The sequence below is a fragment of the Chrysemys picta genome, chromosome 11 (assembly GCF_011386835.1).
Source record: "Chrysemys picta bellii isolate R12L10 chromosome 11, ASM1138683v2, whole genome shotgun sequence".
NCBI lineage: Eukaryota > Metazoa > Chordata > Testudines > Emydidae > Chrysemys > Chrysemys picta.
Window position 1 is genome coordinate 5,304,339 of NC_088801.1, and position 24,895 is coordinate 5,329,233.

Sequence of the window (24,895 nt, forward strand, 5' to 3'; positions counted from 1 at the left end):
ACCCAGTCATTTTGTATGTATAGTTGCGATTGTTTTTTAATGTGTGTTACTTTGCATTTATCAACATTGAATTTCATCTGCCATTTTGTCGCCCAGTCATCTAGTTTAGTGAGATCCCTTTGTAACCCTTTGCAGTCTGCTTTGGATTTAACTGTATTGTGTAATTTTGTATCATCTGCAAATGTTGCCACCTCACTGTTTACCCCTTTTTGTAGATTGAATATGTTGAACAGCACTGGTACCAATACAGATTCTTTGGGGACCACTCGCTGTTTACTTCTCTACACTGTGAAAACTGATGATTTAGTCCTACCCTTGGTTTCCTATCTTTCAGCCAGTTACTGATCCATGAGAGGACCATCCTTCTTATCCCATGAATCAGTGTGTATTGCTGTTATGATTCAGAACTTTGATTAGCATAATGACTCCTCCCGAAGAGTTAGTATGTGGTCTTATCAGAAAATTAATATGTCAGACTGAAAAAACCTCATCAGTTCTAGTGATATTTACACTTGAATGCATTAAAAAGACACTGACAAATTAATATCTGGTCACTTGCAGAAAATGAGTTAAAAGTAGCTTTCTGGTACTATACCTAGCTCTGAGTCCCCCTGTCAGTTTTTGTGGTTTTACAGCCCAGGGTGAATTGATGTAAGTCAACACGATTGAAACCAGCAAGCAGGAAACCTTGATTTAAATCATTGATTTTAATCATATTTTGCATTTGTACGTTTTAGTTATTTTCCTAAAGAAAAGTTTATTTTTATTGGTTGGTAACCGTATTGATTTGCAACTAATATAGCCTTTCCACTACATTTGGTGCTTCTTGTTGCTAACCAGAATACACTGTATCTATACACGTTTATTTAAGCAGTTATACAGTTTAACTTACATGTATTCGCGTTCTCAGTTTTAATTTTTGTATTATGTTAAGAAATGGTGAATGATGTATTTCTTATTTAGTAGACAATTAACTTTTTACTTATGATTTGTGGAAATTCAAATTCAATTAAAAAAGGACCAAACCAACATTTTATTTTGTTTTATTAAATTAAACTACTTTAAATGTGCTGGATGCATAGGAAAAAAGTTTATCAAAACAGATTTTATTTTTAAAACTGATTTATTAAGCAAAGGAACTATGATCTGTAGTTAGCGAATTGAACTGATTGTTTCTGGTCACTATATCCTTCAAGCCTTTAGAGTTAGTAGATCTCATCCCAGGTTTTATTCATAGAGTGGAAGAGGATAACAAGCATTCTTGCTTTTTCAGCTCCCATTGGTTTCTTAATTTTGAAAGAACTAGTCATTGAACTGAACTAGTAGAATAAACTGAAATGAAGAAAATATTCACTCTGCTACTGCTGTCCAAAACTGGTTTAACATTTCAGCAAACTGTGGTTCCAGATGCTTAGCCAATGACTTCCACCAGTTCAGCGGTTGGATTTTCTTAAAAAGTTGGCAGCAAACATGTTGTTTATTGTATTTCGTTAAATGATTTTAACAGATTATGATAGGTTTAGGCCTTAACATAAATTTCCAATTTTAAATTTAATTTTAAATAGGTTTATTATTTTAACAATAAACCTGTATTTAATTTTAAAAGATCTGACTTTTTAAATCATCAATTTTATTCACCCTTTTACAGCCTCATGTTTCTATTTTTAAACAGCTTTGTTCTCTCACATGGTGCTCTATGATGGGGAAATTGGTAATAGTGAAACTGATTAGATGAACCTCAAGGTGACCTCGAGTTTGTTGCTGACTTTTTTTGTTTGTGTCTTGAATTTAAGATTAGTTTTCTTCCATATGTGGCTCTCACACTGAGACAGCAGCACTTTTTTGATGCCCCATGATGTACTGTCAGTTAAATAACAATGGTCTCTTTGCATAGTGTGTCCTTAATCCTAGTAGTAGAGAGGGCTTTTGACCTTTCTCACACAACCTCGTTATTTCTTTAACATATTTTTCCTTTGCTGTCTTATAGGCTCCTGATGGCCATGTTTTCCTGGAAGCCTTTTCGCCTGTTTACAAATATGCTCAGGATTTTCTAGTTGCTATTGCTGAGCCTGTGTGCAGGCCAACCCACATACACGAATACAAACTCACTGCTTACTCGCTGTATGCTGCTGTCAGCGTTGGCTTACAAACAAGTGACATCACTGAATATTTGCAAAAGCTGAGCAAGACGGGTGTCCCAGATGGAATAATTCAGTTTATCAAGGTAAGACCATTTCAGTGGAGAGTCATTCTCCGTTGTCTTTTCATGTCTCTATATTCCTGTTCTCGTCTATTGCTCTGTTTCAGAATTCAGGGAAGCACGCTCTTCATCCTATCTTCTTCCTTTACCCTTAGGATAGCGTGAGAAACATAGCTTTCAGGCTGTGTCAGATTGGAACTGGACAACAAAATTGCATGTTTCTGATTGGTTTCTCCATGCAGCATGTATACATGTCCTAAATACTGAAAATATCTTATAAATAGGTTTGACCCACAAACAGAAAATTTCATGTAACGGTCTGATCTTGTAACCATTGTTCATGTAAATAATTTAATTGGAGTCAGTAAGTGCTGCAGCATCTGACCCCAAATCTGGAATCACCCCTGCTATATGCATTAAAACTTCACATTGTCAAAAGGTACAAACCTGCACTATTCAACAGTGTCTGAGTTGCTTATGGTTTTTTTTTTTTTTGCATTTAATAGTAAGTTAATGCATAGGTGAGGTGGCTCTATTAAAATCAAAGTCAGAAATGCCATAGTCAAGGTTCCCACAAATGTATTAACACACCTGTGTTGTACATCCTGTATGTTTTTTGGAATGTGTTTTTTATATTAACAGAAATATAGTAATCTACACATTTAACCATAAAAATAGTGTAGAACATAGACTCTTAATCAGGAATTAGGAAATTGATAGAAAGTATTCCATAGAATATACAAGCTATGCAGTGTGGCAGAGTTAACATTGTTATAAGAATCTTATTTTAACTGAGCAATCATAGCTTTGCATTAATGAAACATATTGTAGTTATTATTGCATAATAATGGAAATTAATATACGTTGGTTGGCGGGAGGCAGTTCTCTGAAAATGATAAAAATGAAATTTCTTTTAAGACAATAAAAGCATATGCTCCTTAGTGAGGACTATGCCTTTCAACCTTAGCAAGTAGCAGGGACTGTCTTTTTGTTCTGTTTTTGGATAACCTCTAGAGCAGCAGGGTCCTTGTCCTTGAGTTGTACTCCTAGGTGATATGATAATACAAATAAACACTATTATGGGCATTGCCGGGCACCTGCTGTAACCAGTCTTGTTATCAGCAAATAGCCATAACCTGTCTGGGTCTCCAGGTCTCTCTGGATATGGATTGTGAGAGTGTAGAAGCGTGTGAAAGATATCATGGCGTAGCCTTAAATATTTATGAACAAGCTGCTATTTGACAGATATTACCAAAGATTCCAGACTTGACAATGGGACTGTTGCCCTGGAGTCTGACACTATATAGTGGGATAGTTCCCATCTCTTCTGTATCCAGGGGAGGAATTGCTCAGGTTTTTCAAAGCATCCAGTTCTTAATGGTAACTAAGACGGGTTTGTTTGTTTTTTCGTAATCCGTAATAGGCTGTGAAATCTCTTGAAGACCTCTCAGCTTTGATACCCATCAATTTTGCAGCAGCTCTCAGCAATCCTGTGCGTGTAGAGTTTGACTGATTTCAGTTCTCCCTTATACTTCCCATTTGTTCTGACTCTTATTGGTCCTGTACTAGTCTTGGTGAACCAGTCTGGTTACACAGCCAGGGGTGTGTGTATGTATTTCTGTATACACACAAAAACATGTGCTGTCACTAAATCAGCCACTGCTTTATTATGCTGAATCTGAATTGCTTGTTCCTAATGGATGTTCTTGTCTGTTTGTAGCTGTGTACTGTCAGCTATGGAAAGGTAAAGCTAGTGCTGAAACACAACAGGTAAGCAGCTTTTTTCTTTTATTTTGGGGGTTGGGGTGGGAGGCATATCATTTTTTTTTTCACTCTGCTTGCAGTGCTTTAGTATAGTAGTTATTTGCTTTAAGTTTGACTGTTCTGTGTTCACTCTAGTGGTGGTCATTGTGTTAGCATGGGTATGCTTTGGTTTTTTTAGAAGGACTCTTCAAACCCAGAGCGCTGATTTACATTAATTGGTCAATCTGTGGTCTCAGACTGCTGAGCTGACAACGTTTGTTTTGCTGCGTTAAATTGCTTTACTGGGGGAAGTGGCGCAGGCCGCAGGGACGTGCTGGCTGCCGCTTCCTGCGGCTCCCATTGGCCTGGAATGGTGAACTGCGGCCACTGGGAACTGTGGGCAGCTGTGCAAATGTAAACAAACTGTCTGGCGGCCCGCCAGCGGGATTACACTGATGAGCCAGGCCGCAGGTTGCCCACCACTGGGCTAGATGATCTAAATGGTCCCTTTTAGCCTTAAAATCTGTTCTCTATTCTGCATCTGAGGAAACCAAGGGTCAGAGGGGAAGTGACATGCCTGAGATGCCACAGCATGTCAGTGGCTGAGCCAGGAATAGAACCCAGGGCTCCTGACTCCCAGTGCCCTGTCGCCTCCCTTGTAACCTGCTCCTTTGGGTAAAACAGAGATCCACCAACCTGTGGAACTCTTTGCAAGAGGCTGTTGTGAGGGCCAAGACTATAACAGGGTTCAAAAAAGAACTAGATAAATTCATGGTGGATAGGTCCATCAATGGCTACTAGCCAGGATGGGCAGGAATGGTGTCCCAAGCCTCTGTTTGCCAGAAGCTGGGAATGGGCGATGGGGATGGATCACTTGATGATTGCCTGTTCTGTTCATTGCCTCTGGGGCACCTGGCATTGGCCACTGTCGGAAGACAGGATACGTGGCTAGATGGACCTTTGTTCTGACCCTGTGTGGCCGTTCTTATGTTCAATACTAGCAAACTCTTTATAGCAGTTTTAGGAGGCCTCCCTGAACCACCTTCTGCTTCTCCAGTTCAAACTTTTTTCAGCTTCTGTAGGCTCAAATTTTAACGAGACTCTCTAATGAGCATCTTTATTGGCAAGCTTCAAGGGGAAGAAACACTTCTAGGGCTCGCAGCATAAGGTTTCCATAGCTTCTGCCTTAATACTAAGGGCTCAGGCAGCTCACTGCACGTACTCAGATTCCTTTCCTGGCCCCACCCCAATTAGGCTTCAAAAGAATTGACTCCTTTTGGAGCTGGACTGTAAATTGGGGAGATTTTTAGGGTTATCTGAATGGTGTTTTTGGAGTCTTTCTAGTTTTATCTAATTTTTGAAATGGATTATTCAAGCAAGGGAATCTTTAGCAGCTAAATATTTGCTGTGAGGGTGTCTGTGAAAAGTTCTCTGTAGTAGCAACAATTGTTTTAACCTTCACACACACAAGCGATGGCAAAGATGCTAGAGCTTGAGTGACTCCATCTGGAATCACTGTCAGGTAGATTGAAACGTCAATGCCAGTGTTCTGGTAGGTGCTCAGACAGATTCTCTGTTGATTGGTATAACGTGCTTTAAACTTGTTGGGAACTGCTTGTATAGTTCTTGTTTGTTCTTTCCATCTAGGTATTTTGTAGAAAGCACCCACCCTGAAGTCATCCAGCAGCTTCTTCAGGACCACGTCATCAAAGAGTGTCGGCTGAGAAACGCTGAGGGAGAAGAAACAGAGCTCATCACGGAGACATTCACGAGTAAATCAGCAGTACGTTGGGATCGAGGGTCATCATCTAAAATGCTGGATTCCTCTTTGTGAGGCTGTACACGCTGTTGAATATCTGCAGTGGTGGTCATTGCATACTTCCTTCTGTTGTAAACATTGCAAGTACTCTGTGCTTATTAATGAACCATTGCTCAGTGAGAATCTCTAATAGCTTCTGTTAAATTCCTGTTTTCAGATTTCCAAATCCAGTGATGGAGGTCCTTCAACATCACAAGGGACAGATGCTCAGAATAAATCGGATGTCCCGGCTGACTTATATGAGTTTTACGAGCAGATGGACAAAGATGAGGAGGAGGAGGAAGAAACACAGACTGTATCTTTTGAAGTCAAGCAGGTAAATATCTGTTAACCCCTTGGCATCCATGTTCCTGGTGAGTCCCACTGCAGGCAATTGGATATGGGGTTGCTAAATACCATATTCTAAGGCTTTTCTATTGGGGGGGCCCTCTGAGCCACAAAGATTTCTTCCCCCACCTCCAAAAGTCCCACATCACAGATTCTTCCTCTCCAGCCTGGTGGGAGGAACAAGACACTGCCCCTTCCCTGGCTGATGCATGAGTGATGTTGACAGGCTACAGGGCAGTTGCTAGGGCATATGGGGAGTTCCCTTTCTGCAGGATTGAATGTGCTAACTCTGTGTTAGGTGGACTGTTATGCTGACCAAACCTGAGAGAGTTAATTACGTGAAAATATTAATATAGTGTGAAGGCAGACTCTAAATCCACCTGGATGCTTTGTGTGACTTCACATCTCCTTCCAGCCCCAGCAGCTTCTGGCAACTGAGAGACTGTCCTTAAATTTACCTTGTCTGCTTGATCTTGTTGGCTGTTAATTTTTGCTGAATAGTGTAGTTAATGTGGCTTGCATACATACCCCATATGTTTGAGGAGTGTAGTAAGATCTTGTGGACTTTTCTTTGGTGCTCATTGTTGTAATTTCTGAGCATGTCACAAATACTAGTGAATTTGGCTGCGATTTTCAGAGGAGCCTATGGAAGTTAAAAGGGAGTTGCGTGCTTAACTCCTTGGGTACATTTGAAAATCCCAACCTCAATCCTCAAAAAACCCAATCTTGTGTGAAGTAAAGATCGTTGTTTATTCCCTCATGCAGATGGGGAGCTGAGGTCTCAGGAGCTTAAGTGACTTGCCCAAGGACAAGTTCCACTCTAGTGCCTTAGCTACAATAGCATTCTTACTCCTTATGCAAACCTGGCCTATGTAAAGAGATTTACTGTTCCTGTTTGCGGGTGCGGAACCTTTAATGTTACTGCTTCTGTTAGGCTAATTTCTGTTTGTCAAGTGCCTTCCCCATCCCAGGAGCATGTAAGTAGTGAGGTGTGAGATCATGCAGGGGTTTGAATCAGATTTTGCTGGGTTTCTTGCAGTGTTTTGTCTAAATCCTTGGACAAAGATGCTTTTTATATTTCTGTCATGTACAGAATGGAGCATACCAATGCTTAACAGGTAGCAGGTGCTGTATATGAATAGACTGTATTAGATCAGACTTACTTAGGAGGCTTTTTTGTGAAGTTTCTGTAGTTTTATCCTAGACTTGGCAAGTCTTTTGTTGCCTTATTGGAAACACAAAGAAAATCGGCAGGCTATTCGGGTCATTTTTTCAATGTCTCAGATAGCAATTAAAAGCAACATGCTGTCGTGGTAGAGTAACTGTTACTGGGGAGTGAAGATTTCTCAGTTACCAGATGTGTAGCTTTTGTGGATCTTCAGTTACAAAACAGTGACCAGATATGCTGTATTTTGAATTTTTTGTGTTTGAAGAAGGGATTTGCTACTTCAAAATGTTGATTTGTCAATAGTCCTGTAAAGGACATTATCAAGGGCTTTCCCTACAGGATAACACTCTTTCAGAGATTTGAATATCTCACTTTTTTCCATTTGTCAACAATTTCCTCCCTTTGTTTCTAATATACAATAATACTTAAATTGTTCTCTTTTCTGCTTTGATCACCAGCAAAATTCTGGGAATAGGTTTTAACTCCTGCTATTACAGAGCAAGCAAAGGGTGTAAAAGAACAATTAACTTGCCTTTATACAGCTCATATATATAAACTGGCTATTTTTAAAAAATCCTCAGCAGGTTTTAGAAATTTAGAATGTGCTGTTAGAAGCTTTGTTTCCTTTCCAGGAAATGATTGAAGAGCTTCAGAAGCGTTGCATCCACTTGGAGTACCCCTTGCTGGCAGAGTATGACTTCAGAAATGATTCAGTGAATCCTGACATTAATATAGACCTGAAGCCCACAGCTGTTCTCAGACCTTACCAGGAGAAAAGTCTAAGGAAGATGTTTGGGAATGGGCGTGCGAGATCTGGTGTTATTGTCCTGCCATGTGGTAAGTAGTTGGATTTTGCCTGAGCTGAAGCTAGGCCTTACATGCAACTAGATGGCATTTCTCTGTTTGTAACACAATTTTTGACTGCCAAAGCTGATCGATTCCAGAGAGTTTCAAGGAATGTTCCGGGTATAACCCTGTTGATTTTTGTGGAGAAAAAAAAAAGGCGGGGGACACAGAGCCCCTGGCATCTGGTTAGCAACTAGGTCTGCAAATGTCTATAGATCGAAGAGCCAACCACTGGCAGCCATTAACACCTTCCAGCATAACAATACCTCCCCCAACTCAGTTCTACTGATTGTCCCAATAGGGTTTTAAAATGTTGACACCCTGAATGATTTATCTTCCAAATAGAAAGAAAAGAAATAAGGATGGCAAAGCAAGAAATGCAAGAACAGCCATACTGGGTCAGACCAATGGTCCTTCTAGCTCAGTATCCTGTCTTCTGACCGTGGCCAATGCCAGGTGCTTCCAAGGGAAGGAAGAGAACAGAGAACAATCATTAGGTGATTCATTCCCTGTGTCCACTCCCATCTTCTGGCAGTCAGAGGCTAGGAACACCCAGAGCCATGGAGTTGTATCCCTGACCATCTTAACTTATAGCCATTGATAGACCTGTCTTCCATGAACTTATCTCATTGATTTTTGAACACTGCTATAATTTTGACCTTCACAATTTCCCTTGGCAATGAATTCCACAGGTTGACTGTGTAGTATGAAGAACTATTTCATTTTGTTTGTTTTAAGCCTGCTGTCTATTAATTTCATCACATGGTTCTTGTGTTCTTGGTTCTTGTGTTATGTGAAAGTGTTATTTTTTCCTTCTTATTCATTTTTTCCACACCAGTCAAGATTTTATAGATTTCAATTAGATCCCCTCTTAGTTGTCTCTTTTCCAAGCTGAAAAGTCCCTGTCTTTTTCATTTCTCCTTGTATGGAAGCGGTTTCATCTCCTTAATCATTTCCATTGTCCTTCTCTGTACCTTTTCCATTTCTGATTTTTTTTTTTTTTTTTTTTGAGCTGGGGTGACCAGAACTGCACACATTATTCAAGGTGTGGGCGTACCATGGATTTATATGGCAGCATTATGATATTTTCTGTCTTCTTATCGATCCCTTTCCTAATGGTTCCTAACATTGTTAGCTTTTTTTGGCTACCGCTGCTACACATTGAGCAGATATTTTCAGAGAACTATCCATGATGACTCTGATCTTTCTTGAGTAGTAACAGCTAAGTTAGACCCCATCATTTTTTATTTATAATTGGACATATGTTTTCCAATGTGCATATTTTTGCATTTATCATTATTGAATTTCATCTGCCATTTCGTTGCCCAGTCACCCAGTTTAATGAGATACTTTTGTAACCCTTTGCTTTGGACTTAACTATCTTGAGTAATTTTGTATCCTCTGCAAATTTTGCCACCTCACATTTTCCAGATCATTTATGAATATGTTGAATAGGAGTGGGCCCAGTAGAGACCCCAGGGGGACACCACTATTTATCTCTCTCCAGTCTGAAAACTGACCATTTATTCCTTGTTTTCCTGTCTTTTAACCAGTTAGTGATCCATGAGAGTCTGGGAGTACACAGAGCCCTGGCATGACAGTGGGGGTGGGTGGGAAACTGCCAGGGACTCTCTGAAATAGAAGGGGATGGGAATGGGCAACAGGGGATGGATCACTTGATGATTACCTGTTCCGTTCATTCCCTCTGGGGCACCTGGCATTGGCCACTGTTGGAAGACAGGATACTGGGCTAGATGGACTTTTGGTCTGACCCAGTCTGGCCGTTCTTATGCTCTTATCAGGGTGGCACAAAGGGTGCTTGTAGGGGTGGGGAATAAAGGAATACAGGGAGCCCCTGGAGTGTGCAATGGCTCAGCCTGTAGAAGCAACAAAGACCCTGTACTGTACAGCTGTAGTGCTTGAGTGAAGAGCTTCTCCCGTCGGTGTAGTTAATCCATCTCCATGAGAGGCAGTAGTTCTGTCGACAGGAGAAGCTGTCTCATCAACGTAGCACTGTCTACCCAGGGGTTAGGTCGGTGTAACTAGGGGAGTGGATTTTTCACACCCCTGTTCTACCCATGTAAGCTTGTAGTGTAGACCTGGCCTAAGTTCTGGAACAAAGAAACTATTCGAAGCAGTTCATTTTGCTGCAAAGAGAACGTTAACTGCAGTGATTGTGCTGAGATTCTTCACAAGTGTATGACAAGCAGCAAACACAGATGTGTGGTTTCATCTGCTAATATGTAAAGGCTGCTGTTTCTGTTATAGTCTTAAAGCTGTGGATACTGAGAAATTTCCCCTCCTCTAGGATTCCTGGCCAACCATTCCACAGTGGTTTTCCTCCCCTCCCCCTTTTTATCCAAGGAATGATGGGATCTGTCTGTCGGGTTGATTACTGATGACAGTTGCTCTTATTTTTCCTCCCCTCATGCAGGTGCCGGCAAGTCTTTAGTTGGAGTTACAGCTGCGTGTACAGTCCGTAAGCGCTGCCTGGTACTTGGCAACTCTTCTGTCTCTGTGGAACAGTGGAAAGCCCAGTTCAAAATGTGGTCCACCATAGATGACAGCCAAATCTGTCGATTCACGTCAGATGCCAAGGACAAGCCTATCGGCTGCTCTGTTGCCATTAGCACCTACTCTATGTTGGGACACACAACTAAGAGGTCTTGGGAGGCAGAGAGAGTTATGGAATGGCTTAAAAGTCAAGAGTGGGGCCTTATGATACTTGATGAGGTGCACACCATACCTGGTAAGGAGTGTACAAATTCTTAAATAGTCCCCTCCCCCCAGACCCATTGTTAATGCTGTGCTACTGTTGCCATGCAGTTTCTTTCTGGCTTTCTCATAATGTTGTTCTGAAGTTCTAGAATAAATTCATAGCTTAGTATTTGAGGCTTAATACATGTAGACGATCATAGGCTCTGGTACAAGTTTTTTCAGTACTGCAGTATTTATATGAAGACTGCTTTCCAGAGATCTATCAACTCGTTAGGGTATACGTGTTACCATTCTTAATACCAGTGGGAAAGCATTATAGTAATGTTAGTACTTTTTTTCCTAATTACAGTAATAAGAAGTGTCATCTCTAGAGCTTTGATCCAGAGAATGGATGGTCACATGATGCAGGCTTTCTTCTGAAGCTGCTTAAACTTCACTAAAAGATTCCTGAAGTACACTTAATAGCCATTTACTTTTCATGTAACAGTTGCTAAAGTTGCCATGTTACATCACCACAAGTGGGAGAGGAGTTGGTCTGCATTCTCTTAAGTGGGAAGGGAGGTGTCCTGATACAATCTCTTGAAGTGTGGTCCCTATGAATAAGTTAGGGATCCCTTTGTCTATGTATGTATTTTACTGGGAGGAAATATATCCATGCTAATTTGTTTCTGAAATAATTGTTGATAGTTGAGATAGGTGTGTTGACTTCCAGATAGGGATATATGGTGTTGGAAGGAAAGAATGGGAGCATTTCAGTTTACAGAAAATAATGCTGGTTAGAAATGCCCCACCAATCCAGTCCAAGTCTCTGCATGTAATTTTTGAGTATTAACAGAAGTGGGAGAAATGGCAAAATATGGAAATAGCCATTGCTCATTGGCAGCCACTTTAACGAAGATCTATGCTCTTGCCTCAGTTTTCTTACCATCATCGCTTCTTAGACTTGGTCATAAAAAATAAGGCAGAAGGCCTACTTTATGCTACTAGAAAGATGATGGGAGTGCTAGAAATGCCTGAGAGAGATGATGCCATCATGCTCCAATGGACTGAACCTAGGAATGGTAGAACCCCTGTATTCTAGTCCTGGCTCTGAAATGCTATGTGGCTAGGTCACGTCACTTAATGCCTCTATACCTCCTTTTTTCTGTCGGGTAAACGGGGATTGTGATGCTGGCAGTCCAGGTGCCAGCTCATGGCAAGATCCCCACTGATCACTGACCAGTGCATAGCTGGAAACCAGTCTGGCTCACCTGTGTGTTAGTATTGTTAAAATAGGTATTAGATTTATAGAGTTGTGTTTGGACTTTATAAAATGCTTGTGAGTTGCTACCTGCATTAATATCACTTCTTATATCCATATCCCATGTTATAAGGTAATATTGGAGTGTTTGCTTTGTAACTATAAAAGTGTTTCTTATGAAACTGGAAACCCCCACAATCAGGAGAGAAACCTGACCAAGCGTAAAATACTAGTTCTGCCACAAGAGGTGTTAGGCACCAGGCGAACTGCTGTGGAACATCAATGAACAAAAGACTTTGCTCCTCCCACGCCCATGAAGAGGGGATATGCACAAATCTGCATCCCATCGCCGTTTGAACTCTGGGGGAAAGGAATAAAAATCCCTGACCAGGAGGATCTATATCACTCTGCTGCTTGGAATTTGGCCAGGGCAGTATTTCAAAACATAAGCAAGGGGATCCCCAAGATGCTTAGTTTGGGTTAGAGCCTGCATATTACGGTAGCTGCTATTACTTTTTGAAACCTAAGACTGTAACGCATATATGTGTGTGTTTACCTGCTTTAATATTACAAATAACTCTAATTGTTTTCCTAGTTAACAAACCTTTAGTTAGCTTAATATAGGATTGGCTATTAGCATTGTCTTTGATGAGAGATCTAAGGTACAATTGACCTGTGGTAAGTGACTGATCCTTTTGGGACTGGAAGTAACCTGTACATTGTTGTGATTTTTTGGTGTACCGGTCCTTCTGTCACAAAGGCGGGCTTGCCTGGGTGGGGAGATAGACCGGGGTGCCCAAGGGGACTCTCTGTAACTCCATGTTAAGGCTGTTATATTGCTTGAGGAGTTCACATTTGATACTGGGTTGGTGAAATCTAACGATAGAACACAGCCAGTTTGGTGTTAGCACCCTGGTTGGTAACAGTCTACCCTGAGGTTGGCATCCGCGTTTGTGAGCCACTCCGGACAGTGGACATGGATAATACTGCGGTCGGAGGACTACTTAAGCTTTAGGTTTGTACAGTTCTTTGAAGATGTACAGTGCAGTAAAAGTGCTTAAGTATAAGTCAAAAGCTGCAACAAATCTAGTGCTTGGTTTTAATGTAGGAGTAATATTCGATTAGAATCCTGTGTTTGCTTAACCATTTATACTGTGCTCATCTCTGGCGTATAGCTAACACAGCAATGTGTGTCTTTTTAACCCATTTATGAACTCAAAAGGAAATCTCACCTTGTGTTTCTTAGCCAGAATGTTCAGACGTGTGCTCACCATTGTGCAAGCTCACTGCAAACTGGGACTGACTGCTACTCTCGTCAGAGAAGACGACAAAATTGTCGACTTGAATTTCCTGATTGGACCAAAACTCTATGAAGCCAACTGGATGGAGCTGCAGAACAACGGCTACATTGCTAAAGTCCAGTGTGCTGAGGTGATGCTCTGCTTTTTACTACCACAAGTGCTAGAGTCTATATTTTCTTGCAGCCAGAACTATCTAATCCCATTTATGTTTAATTAGGGCAAACAATCTTCTTTATAGATCTGCAACAATATTGAGATACTGTGCGTTTCAGGCAAGACTGTCGGTAATCAACATAAATCCATGGCAAATCCCGTATTGTGACTCAGTCATTGCATGCTCATATAATGGTATCTGGACATGCATCTGTTGAGACACTAATGCTGACTGCTGATACTGTGGTACTTGGTTAGCTGTCTGTAGACCCATCCTCAGACATGCACACACTGGCTTCAATACTAGTGTAGTGCTTTGATCGTAGATTTTAAGGTCAGAAGGGACTATTATGACCATCTCCTTTGTTCTCTTGCATAACAAACCATGGAATGCCACCTAGTATCCAGCCCAGTAACTTGTGGTGGAATGACAGCCTTTATTTTAGAAAGGCACCCACTCTTGATTTGAAGACTTTAGGTGATGGAGACCCTCCAACAGCCCTGGGGAAAGCTCTTCCAATGGTTAATTATCCTGATTGCTACGAATGTGTGCCTTGTTTCACGTTCAGATTTCTTTGGCTGTAAATTCCAGCCACTGGTTCTTGTGATACCTTTGAAATGTGCCCATGTGTGATCTGCTCCTCTAGTCAGTCAATTGGAGGGAAAGGATTAGCGTAAACTATGGTGCCTGAGAAGGGAAAATCTTTCTCTCACATTTTAAGCCCTCAGGCTTTTGAGGATATAACTGAAATAAAGTAAAGCAATTCCCCAGACAGGAATAGAGTTCAGTGTAAGTGATGGCTGTGAGATGGAAGTCTTCTGGGGTTCTCCTTCTGCCCATAAGTGTCGACTCCGTGGGTGCTCAAGCCCCTGAGCATCCACATGGGGAAAAAAAAAACGGGTGCTCAGCACCCAGCCACCCACCGATCAGCTGTTTGGTGCTGGTTGGGAAGTGCTGCGGGGGGGAAGCAGGGTTGGGAAGAGGCGGGGGCCTTGGGGTGGAGAGAGGTGGAGAGAGGGTGGCACCTTGGGAAAAGGGGCGGAGTGAGGGGGGTCTTGGGGCGGAGCACCCACCTGGAAAAATGAGTCGGTGCCTGTGCTTCTGCCGTTCCATTCAGGGTGTCCATACAGGGAGTGGCTGGCAGGTGAGGGGGTGTCCCAGAATGAATGACTGCCAAAGGTGCAAACTTAGAGGCTTTTCTCCTGCTTTAGTGTTGCTTTGTGTTATCAACCATAGTGTTGTCTTAAATAAAAACGTGTATGGTGGGAGGACTAATGATCATAGCTTTTCAGTTGATAGCAGCCACTCCACTGCCTTAGAGAGAGAGCTCAGTCTCCTTAGGGACAAATTGGTTTTCCTTAAAACAAAACAAAATAAATAAATCCCCAAACAGATTGAACTTCCAACCTCTCAGCTATAATAGCGCGCCTGCCCTTGGTCCTATGGAGCTTCCACTAGTCTTGTCCCTCCAATGGAGCTATTGGGAGAACTGCTGTCATGGTAAATGCGTGTGTATGTACACTAGCACTGAAACTGCAGTATTAGAGGGACAACAATTTGAAAATTTCATCTTATCTTTGTACCCATTTATTTACAAGTAACACCCAAGCTTACCAAAACCTTGTTTTGTTTTAGTTTTACTTACATTTGTCAGCATTTTCCAGCCGCCTTTCCCCGAAGAATGAGTAATTTTTTGCCTTGCTAAAAAGAACCTTATAAATCTCAAGTCTCATCCAAATTACGTTTTTTGTTTGTTTTTGTTTTGAGGCCGGACTGTGTGGATGGTGCTCTGTCAGGAGTTGGAATGTCTGGAAATTGAACAAGCTAAAACACAAAACCAAAAAATCCATGCTGACGAAACCATGATTAGCCACTTCAGGCAATTCATTTCAGGAGTATGGTTTCCCTATTGCACACACTGTTGATAGCTCATAGACCGGGGTGGGCAAACTATGGCCTGCAGGCCACATCTGGCCCACCAGCCGATTTTTATCTGGCCCTCGAGATCCCAGTGGGGAGCGGGATCTGGGGCTTGCCCCACTCCTACGCTGCAGCCACGGAGCGGGGTTGGGGAGCGCTCCGTGTGGCTCCCAGAAGCAGCAACATGTCCCCCTCCGGCTCCTATGCGTAGGGGTAGCCAGGGGGCTCCGCATGCTGCCCCCGCAGCTCCCATTGGCTGGGAACTGCAGTGAATGGGAGCTGCAGGGGCGGCACCTGCGGACGGGGCAGTGCACAGAGCCGCCTGGTCTTGCCTCCGCGTAGGAGCTGGAGAGGGAACATGCTGCTGCTTCCATGAGCCTCTTGAGGTAAGCGCTGCCTGGAGCCTGCATCCCGACCCCCTCCCACCCTCCAACCTCAGCCCCAGCCCTGATCCCCTCCCCCCCAGCCTCTGAACCCCTCGATCCCAGCCTGGAGCACCCTCCTGCACCCCAAACCCCTCATCCCCAGCTCCACCCCAGAGCCTGCACCTCCAGCCGGAGCCCTCACCCCCCCGCACCCCAACCTCCTGCCCCAGCCCGGAGCCCCCTCCCACACCCTGAACTCCTCATTTCTGGCGCCACCCCGGAGCCCACACTCCCAGCCAGAGCCCTCACCCCCTCCTGTACCCCAACCCCAATTCCGTGAACATACATGGCCCACCATACAATTTCCATACCCAGACGTGGCCCTCGGACCAAAAAGTTTGCTCACTCTTGTCATAGACTCATAGACTTTAAGGTCAGAAGGGATGATCATGATCATCTAGGCTGACCTCCTGTGCATTAAATATGGCATACAACTCACAAAGAATGTTCCCTGTTGTGAACTTTTCTTAGGTACTTGCAGCTTTGTGCGAGCTCATGTTATTCAAGAGAGTGTTAGATTTTTTGGACATTTAATTTAGAATCTACATTATTTCAACAACCAACCAACCAACCAAGTAATGGTGATTTCTGGGAAGTAACGAACGTCTGTGACCGGTATGAACTTTATTCACATTCATGTAGTGTGTCATTTCATAGCTTGCCTTATCTATTCTGGCCTGAGAAAGCAACCTGGTTGCTTCTGAATCCAGATCTTCCAAGTGGCAGTAGAGGGCAGTGCTACCCAATGATACAGCAGATCGTATTCACTGCATATATCGCTTGCTCATTCACTGCTTCAGTATGTGAGTTACAGAATGTAAAATTATATTGGTAGTAGCTGCAGCATGTTAAAGGTAAATGCTGCTCCTATCTAATATTATTTTTAATATTTCCACTAGCTCTGTTTCCAGAGGTGTCTGATTTGCAGTAAACTTGTCCCCAGATTCTGTACCGGGTTTATACCTTGGAGTGCATGCCATGCAAAATTTTAAAATGAAAAGATCAGTGGGGATGGAAGTACATTTTTACTAGTTTTACCCTTGAACGAGTGCATAAGTCACTTTGTGGGAAAGATCCTGTGTACTCTGTGGCAGTAATTCCTAAATCCTGTGGTTTAAATTATTCTGTTGTCAAGAATTAGCCTTTATTTCTATCTTCCCCTTTCTCCCCTAGCAAACTCACACATCTGCTGGTCCTAGCTGAAAATACTCATTGATGTAAAATTTCGTACCCCTTTCAAGTAGGGGATGTGCAGGAGCGATAAAGCCTAATCCAGAGCAGTTCCATTGTTAGACTCTAACCTGGTGGGAAAGGAAACCTCCTCTAAACCCATTGTATAGTCCACTTGTTTAATCTGTGCACTGAAGATGGGATTTGAGTAGAAGAAAATAATAATGACCACTAAGGAAGCACATAATTATTCAGCAGTGTCTCCTATATTGTTTCCATGCCATAATGCAAATGTTCATTTAAATTAATGGCAGATTTCTGTTTTTAAACTTGATTTATTAAACAATTATTATAAACTATGCTTTCATTTACAATGTAGTTATCTGTTCTTAGCTTTATTTGCAAGTGTTCTGTTCTTGGGTGCTTGGATTCTATGGTAATGAGCATGGTATGTAGACTAGAGAGAAAAAAAAAGATGAACTTCTACTCTAAACTATGGTGTACAGATAATACCACTGCATTTGTGGCAAGTTCCTCAAATTTGGTTAATTATATGCAATAATATGACAGTAAGTAAAGGTCTCTCACTAAATATAAAATCATGTAATGCTAAAAAAATGTATTGTAAAGAAAGACCATAAATGGAGAGAGCCTCTAGAACCCTACTAATTTGAGCTAGCAGTATTAGTTGAAGCTAGCACTTCAGGAGCTGCAGAATCTACATGTGCACCAGTGAAGTGATGGATTCTTTTGAAAAAAATCTCTGGAAAATAGTAATTAAAATTAAATGGAATTTGGCATGGACATGTTAAAAACAGATTGGGGAGTTGCTACACTTATACGCTAATGAAGACTAAATGTCTCTTTCAGTTGACAGTGATTTAAGAGATGATTTCAACTAGTGGTGGGAAGTCCAAAAGAAGACTGTCTTTATACCAAGATTGGATGTCTAAAATATATCCTCTAGTTCAACCAGTAGTTATGAGCTTGTTGCAGGAATTATTGGGTAAAATTCTCTGGCCCGGGTTATGCTGGAAATCAGACTAGATGATTATAATGGTACCTTCTGGCCTTAAAATCTATGAATATCTGTTTTCTACTACAAATGGAATATCATAAAATAATAATGACTCATTATTACTGTGTATAATTTTTTTTTCTCAAAAATTCTAGGTTTGGTGCCCAATGTCTCCAGAGTTTTACAGAGAATATGTGGCTATCAAAACAAAGAAGCGGATATTGCTCTACACTATGAACCCAAATAAATTCAGAGCATGCCAGTTCCTGATCAAATTTCATGAGCGAAGGAATGACAAGATCATTGTATTTGCTGACAATGTGTTTGCGTTGAAGGAGTATGCAATCAGACTGGGGAAGTAAGTATTTGTGAATGAGGAGGGTACCATCTCCTTCTCCTTACTGGAAAATGAATATGTTTCACAAATTTCAGTCGCTTCAGGCATTTTTATAATAAACATTAAACTTAATAAAGATAGGGAACATTGAAGAGCATTCCAAGTAAATTTCAATGTGTATTGCAATATATTTTTCCAAGTGTAACATTCTAAGATAAGATAAGATGTGCATTTTCTGTAGTGGCTACGGAGGAATTTTAAACCAGTACTTACGTAGAGAGCTGATAGTCACAATAAAATAAGCTGAGGATAAAAGCACTGTAGGCAAGTGACTAAATAAGGGGCTATTTGGATGGTCAATTATCTGTGCAGGTAACAGACTAGTGTCCCTGCCCCCATGTGAAATGAGAAGGAAATTTTGTACCAGGGAGCCCCTGGATCCTTCAGGGCCCATAGAAAGCCATGGCCTTCCCTGCTTTCTGCCCCCTTCCAGGCCTGTGGCAGTCTTGTCTTAAAACTAAGATTTTTAAGCTCTTTGGGGCAATGGCTTTTACAACATATCTATACAGTGCCTAGTACATTGTGCTTCTACACACTACTGTAATACAGTTAATAAACAGCAGCACAGTTTCTGTAGGAGCTCCTTTGGACTCCTCCGTTGCCTTGGAATTGCTCTTTGGGGCAGGGTTCAATTGCAAAAGCAGAGGTAAAAGTTAAAATTTACTTGCCAAGAGATTAGCATCAATGTGCTTGCTGGATTAATGAGGGAATAGTGAAGGAGATTGGTTCTTCCCTGCCCGATACTCATGGAAGGGTTTCCTCCATGGAGCATGTGGAGAAGCCAGCCTTACCCTTTCAATCATGAGTCGAAATCATGGCTTTTCTATTCCCCTCTCTTGGCAGAAATGGTGAGGAGCATTTAGCCCTCTAAACCTTTTCAGCTATCCAGGAGTTTCCAACAGTATTTCTTTAAAAAAAAAAAAAAAACACACAAAAAACCTCCCTTATCTCTTTTTTCCAAATTGGTGATGAGTTTTGAATGGCAGTGCACTAGCCATTCTACACCCGCTCACTGTGACTTCAAACAATGAGCTGGCTAACAGTGCTGGATGACTTCCAGATTCAGAACTCATGGTCTCTTTCATCATTGTTCTTAAACCTGCCTGGACAGATATTAGCTAGAATGATGCTTCTGGAATGTTAATAACTGTGTTCGGTGTTCCATGTAAGATAATGAATATAATGAGTCTTTGAGTAAACAATAAATGAGAGATGGGCGGGAGGGGGCAGTCCTGTAACTTAGTGACTGGTAAAGATGTTTGAGAAGCATTGTAAGTAAAACTGCTGAAGGTTTTTGGCAGAGTTATTAAGTTGTGGGAGGATGGGGGGGGGATTGCTTTTTTAAAATCCATCTTCCAAATTGCTCTCTTTGGCTCTGGAGTGGAGCCCAAGGTTACACAACTGTCAGTACCACAGGGAAGGCAGGATTGCAATGCTTGGCAGTCATGGGGGATTGGCATGAGACAGAAAAGGCGGAGTTTCTTAAAGCTCATGTTAAGTGCTGAGATTAGGAGTCTCTTGAGCTGATCCTGGCATCTTGACCATCATTCTGTGCGTCATCCGGAGCAAGAGCTAGTATAGCTTGTATGAAAGCCGTTCTTTGCTTACAGCCATGGTGCTTATCAATACAGCTAAATCATTGCTTTATAGAAGACACGTCCAGCCTTCCTGGGTTTGACAGATTATGACGACACAGGTATTGATCCTTGAGGCTCATTATCTTCCCATTGGTTGGAGGAAGGATTGGTTTTCAAGTTATTATTAGATGGTTTTTATTTATTCTGGGTAGGGAAGTGTTATAACTTGTTCATCACGATAAACCCAACGGATGGGAGTCAAGGGGAGATTGAACACCCAACAGTTTTAGGTCATCCCATTTTTTTGGTTTAGCTACAACAGTATAGGCAAATGCTTGACAAGCTCTGTTTACAGTCTTGGGAAGCAGCTCCTGATGGACATGTGAAGTTCTCACAAGTTTTTTAATTTTGGTTCAATCAACAGCAGATGTTTTGTGTGTTAATTTTGTTTGGGACGAATATCACCTTCACATCCTAAAACGAAGTGATAAATGAAGGCTAAAAATAGAAGTACTGGGAGACTGATAACTACAGCAGCATTACAAGATCTCGCTAGCTGTACAACAACACTATTGTTTAAAACAACTTGTGTCTCATTCCTATGAGCCACTTCAGCTTTGGCTAGGAAAAGACTGTTACTAAAATGTACCAAGTAGAAGAATTGGATTAGAGGAGATTTGGCAGCACAAAAACTAGAATGACGTTTTCAGTAAGAGAAGGCATTAACCGCCAATACCCAGGGGATGTAGAAGGTCTTGGCATGCTATGAGTTGGGTTCTTGTGCTCAGATACCATGGTGATGTGTGCAGTATGTAAACTTAAGCTAAACTTTTGGGCCTATTTTAAAAAAAAATAGGGAAAAAACTTCTTAACATGAATTAGGAAACTTGCTTCTCTTGGTTTTCGAAGGTGCTTGTTAACAAGCTTCTCCAAAGAATGGGGAAGAGATGGAAAAGCAGCAGCTGCACATCATTGCCAGTTTCTCTTGCATTTACAGTCAGGCCCTGGAGTTTGCAGCAAATGCTGCAGATTCACAGCAAACTTTAAAGTGGGAGGGAGTCGATGAAGGGGTCAAGTTATATGCGGTGTTATGGAAAACTGCTGCTAATGTAAGGTGGTTGGGAGCAGGGCCGGCTCCAGGGTTTTGGCCGCCCCAAGCAGCCAAAAAAAATTAAAAAAAAAAAATTTGTGATCTGCAGCGGCAATTCGGCGGAAGGTCCTTCGCTCCGAGCCGGAGTGAGGGACCGTCCGCCGAATAGCTGGACATGCCGCCCCTCTCCGGAGTGGCCGCCCCAAGCACCTGCTTGACAAGCTGGTGCCTGGAGCCGGCCCTGGTTGGGAGACTATGTGGAACGAAGGAGATCCAGGGGAAATCCAGCTCTACAGGTACAAAGTCAGAGTATGTACAACATTCCCACAAAATCTTCCTGTATTATCACTTTCCCTTCGGACTCTGTAAGGAGATAACCTGTACAGTCTGAACTTCACTGCTGTCCTCTTGAGATTGCAGACAGAAGTAAGAATTTACCACATCTATCTTAACCTTTGAGTGTTGGCTTGCAAGGTACACTAAAGAGTCTCATAGCTTCCTCCACCATTGTAAATCCTGGGTTGTGCTGTTCTTTTCCATAGAACCCAGTGGACATTGTATTCTGGTCACAAACCGTAGGTCCAGGGGTTACTGGAGAGGAGGAGAAAGGTGTTGACTTCAAAACATAGACATCATTTCCAGATAAAATACCTAACAGCCAGCTTGAGACACTGAGAATTTAATTAAAAGGGAAACTTGGATTCTTAAGGACTCAAGTGGGAAGAAGTGAGAAGGGCACAGCTGTCCATATGCTGGCTCATTGGATTTGTTCAAAAAAAACCCAACCAACCACCTTTTTATTTTAACAGCTGCATTCAGCCTTTCATCTAGGATTAGCAAATGTTTTCAGTCCACTGATCCGCAGTTCAGTCAGAGCACATGAAATGAAAAGCATTTACCGCTGTCAGGATTTATTTCTGCAGAAAGTGGAAAGATGTCTGCCTCTGGCAGCTTGGGTTTGCCCCAGGCGGTGATTCAGTATGCATTTGGGCAGGGTTACAGTAAAGAGCCAAAGGATTAAAGATGAGCAGCACAACTTTTTTTGTTTTTAAACAAAGTCAAAACACTCCTATTTATAGACTGATCTGAAATTGTAAATGGTTATACTGCACTCCCCTCTGTGGTATCCTAACCTAAGGATAAATAGTTCTGAGAAGTCTGGAGAACTGATTACTTTCAATCTTTGTTCTATCTTAGACCTTACATATATGGTCCTACTGCACAAGGAGAGAGAATGCAGATTCTACAGAACTTCAAGCACAATCCAAAAATCAACACTATCTTTATTTCCAAGGTAAGTGAAGGCATTCACTGTGATACTGCATCAGGTTGAAGGGTGCAAATGTAATTTAAAAACGCAGTAAGTTACATGTGCCAACTTATTTTTGACATACTTCTTATTGCATCACCAAAGTTGTATTTTTCATTGTCTTCATTTCTTAATGTGGAAAAACAGCTTATTGCTGAGAGGCTGCGTTTGTATTGTAGGTAGGTGACACATCGTTTGATCTACCCGAAGCCAATGTTCTGATTCAGATTTCGTCCCATGGTGGGTCTCGAAGACAGGAGGCTCAAAGATTGGGACGAGTGCTGAGAGCCAAAAAAGGTAAATGAGGTTGGTTTTGGGCTCTGTGTCTTGGGTCCTGGTACGAGATTAGGAATTCTTAATAATTTAGGTTGAACACTCAAATTTTGGTGTAACACAAAGCATCCATTTAACTAAGCAGGCAGATTGCCATAGTCGGCAGTGGCCACTGTTGACCCAAGATTACATGTAAGATTAAAAATTGAAGAGTAGCTATTAAACTGTGCTACACTAAGGAACCATCTCTTTTCTGCTTCTTTCATGTTCTCTACTTCTTATCCTGACTTCTTTCTTTCTATTAGCCATGTATTTATCTTTCTCTGTTTCATTTTTTTTGGTCTCATCTCTTATCCTTTCCTATCTGCCTGTTGGAACACTTGATCACCCCTTGCTCCTGCTTGGCTCTCTCTTCTTCTTTCCTTTCCTTTCCTTTCCTTTCCTTTAAGAACTTAAGGTTCATTTTCTTCAGGAAACCCCATGTGCATATTCTGAGCAGCAGCAAAGTGCTGTCTTGAAACGCATTTAATCAGTATTCTGGAGATTGGGTCTCATTGCAGTTCCTAACGAGCAAGTGTCAGCATTACCAACACCACTGTCAAAAAGAGCACAAATTGATAATATTGTTGAAAGTATCTGCAGAGGTCAAGTATTTGTCTGCGTATGGAGACCGAATGATCTTATCACTTTTCTAGATAGTCCCTCTAGAGCAGGGGTCTCAAACACGCAGCCCGCGGAGCTCTTCCCTGCAGCCCACCAAGCTCCCCGCGCGCGCTCCCCCCAGTTACTTCCTGTTGCCGCCAAACTCCCCTTACCCCCGCCCCCCCACCCCCAGTTATTTTATGTGGCAGCTAAGCTCGCTGCTCCCCAATGTTTGGGGCCAGGTCTCTCCCCCGAGTGTCCCCCGGCCTCACTCGCTGCCCCCTCACCGCCCCGGAGCCTGCAGCTCATGCTGACTCTGCTCTGCCGGCTTCCAGCATCACCTACTTCCGCGGGGTCCTAGTGCCCCCCCTCCCCAGGGCCAGGGCACTGCCCTTCCCCTGCCCTAGTCCTGAGCCTCTCCAATGCCCCAAACCCCTCACCCCTGCACCCCCTCCTATCTCCAAACTCCATCCCAGAACGTGCATCTCTGCCCCAGCCTGGAGCCTGCACCCAGCACCCAAACTCCCTCCCAGAGCCTGCACCCCAGACCCCCACCCACCCACCCACCCAGAGCCTTAGGCAGGTGGGGGTGGAGTTTGGGGGGGCGGGCAGGTTCTCGGCACCACCAAAATTTCTACAAACCTGCCACCCCTGGAAGAGGCAGAGCAGGGATGAAGTGGTGGTGCAGCCCAGTGCAATGGGGGGGCTTTAACAGAAGTAAATCTAACTAAGTGCGTGTTTTGTCCTTTGAGTGAGGTGCATTACTGTTGGTGGCGCTTAGCACTTTCCAGGAGGGAGTGGGGAGGAGCAGGGAGCCACACGCTCAGGGGAGGAGGTGGAGAAGAGACTGGGCAGGGGCAGGGCCTCATGGAAGGGGTGGGGTGGAGTTGGGGCGGGTCTGGGCCGGGGGCAGTGGTATGGGGGGGAGTGTCAGTGATGCTGCCCTCAGGCCAATGCACTAGTCCTCATGTGGCCCTCGTGGTCGTTTGAGACCCCTGCTCTAGAGCAGCGGTCACACGCTGGCAAGGTGGTGTGCTGCTTGGTGCTTGTTCTGTAGAGGACAGGTGTGGATGGGCATGGAACCACCAAAACTTCAGAAAATGGCTAACAAACAAATCCTGTTTTTTTTCCCCTTGATACACTCTTATGCCTCCCTTCCAGGCTTCTGGGTGGCATGATGTGTAGCATACTGTTCTCCCTCCCCACCATCTCCTGAGTAGGACCCTCTATTCATTCTTCCTCCCTCTTCGGTAAGGGCTCTTTTCAAGCTATGTGATTCTGGGTGGGGTGGGATGCAGGAGTTTCAATTGGTTCTCTTCCCTCCTACTTAAAGAATTTTAGGATTGACTCTTTTTCTTGACACATCTTGGGCTTCTCACCATTTTATACTTGATGGGAGAATGCTTTGGTGACTTGAATCTCCTGCAGCACTGGGTACTGATTAGCTCCCAGTAAAGCTCAAGGCCACTATGTCACGAGGACCTGCAGGCTCAGCCACTGCTCCCATACCATGGCACATTCATGGAACATAACTTTCGAGGCTCCCTCCAAACTCATG

General features: G+C 42.8%; 1 protein-coding gene across 2 annotated transcripts in view; it reads left to right on the top strand.

Annotated features, from left to right (window-relative positions):
• The window catches only part of ERCC3 (ERCC excision repair 3, TFIIH core complex helicase subunit), a 46,519-nt gene that overhangs the window by 5,819 nt on the left and 15,805 nt on the right, over positions 1 to 24,895 (top strand). For both annotated transcript variants that reach the window (XM_008167762.4, XM_042843041.2), the window contains exons 3-12: positions 1,988 to 2,224; positions 3,921 to 3,970; positions 5,591 to 5,726; positions 5,920 to 6,078; positions 7,890 to 8,094; positions 10,538 to 10,852; positions 13,308 to 13,492; positions 18,205 to 18,407; positions 22,311 to 22,407; positions 22,602 to 22,719. In XM_008167762.4, the coding sequence (XP_008165984.1) occupies positions 1,988 to 2,224; positions 3,921 to 3,970; positions 5,591 to 5,726; positions 5,920 to 6,078; positions 7,890 to 8,094; positions 10,538 to 10,852; positions 13,308 to 13,492; positions 18,205 to 18,407; positions 22,311 to 22,407; positions 22,602 to 22,719 (1,705 nt within the window). The remainder of the gene's footprint in view (positions 1 to 1,987; positions 2,225 to 3,920; positions 3,971 to 5,590; positions 5,727 to 5,919; positions 6,079 to 7,889; positions 8,095 to 10,537; positions 10,853 to 13,307; positions 13,493 to 18,204; positions 18,408 to 22,310; positions 22,408 to 22,601; positions 22,720 to 24,895) is intronic.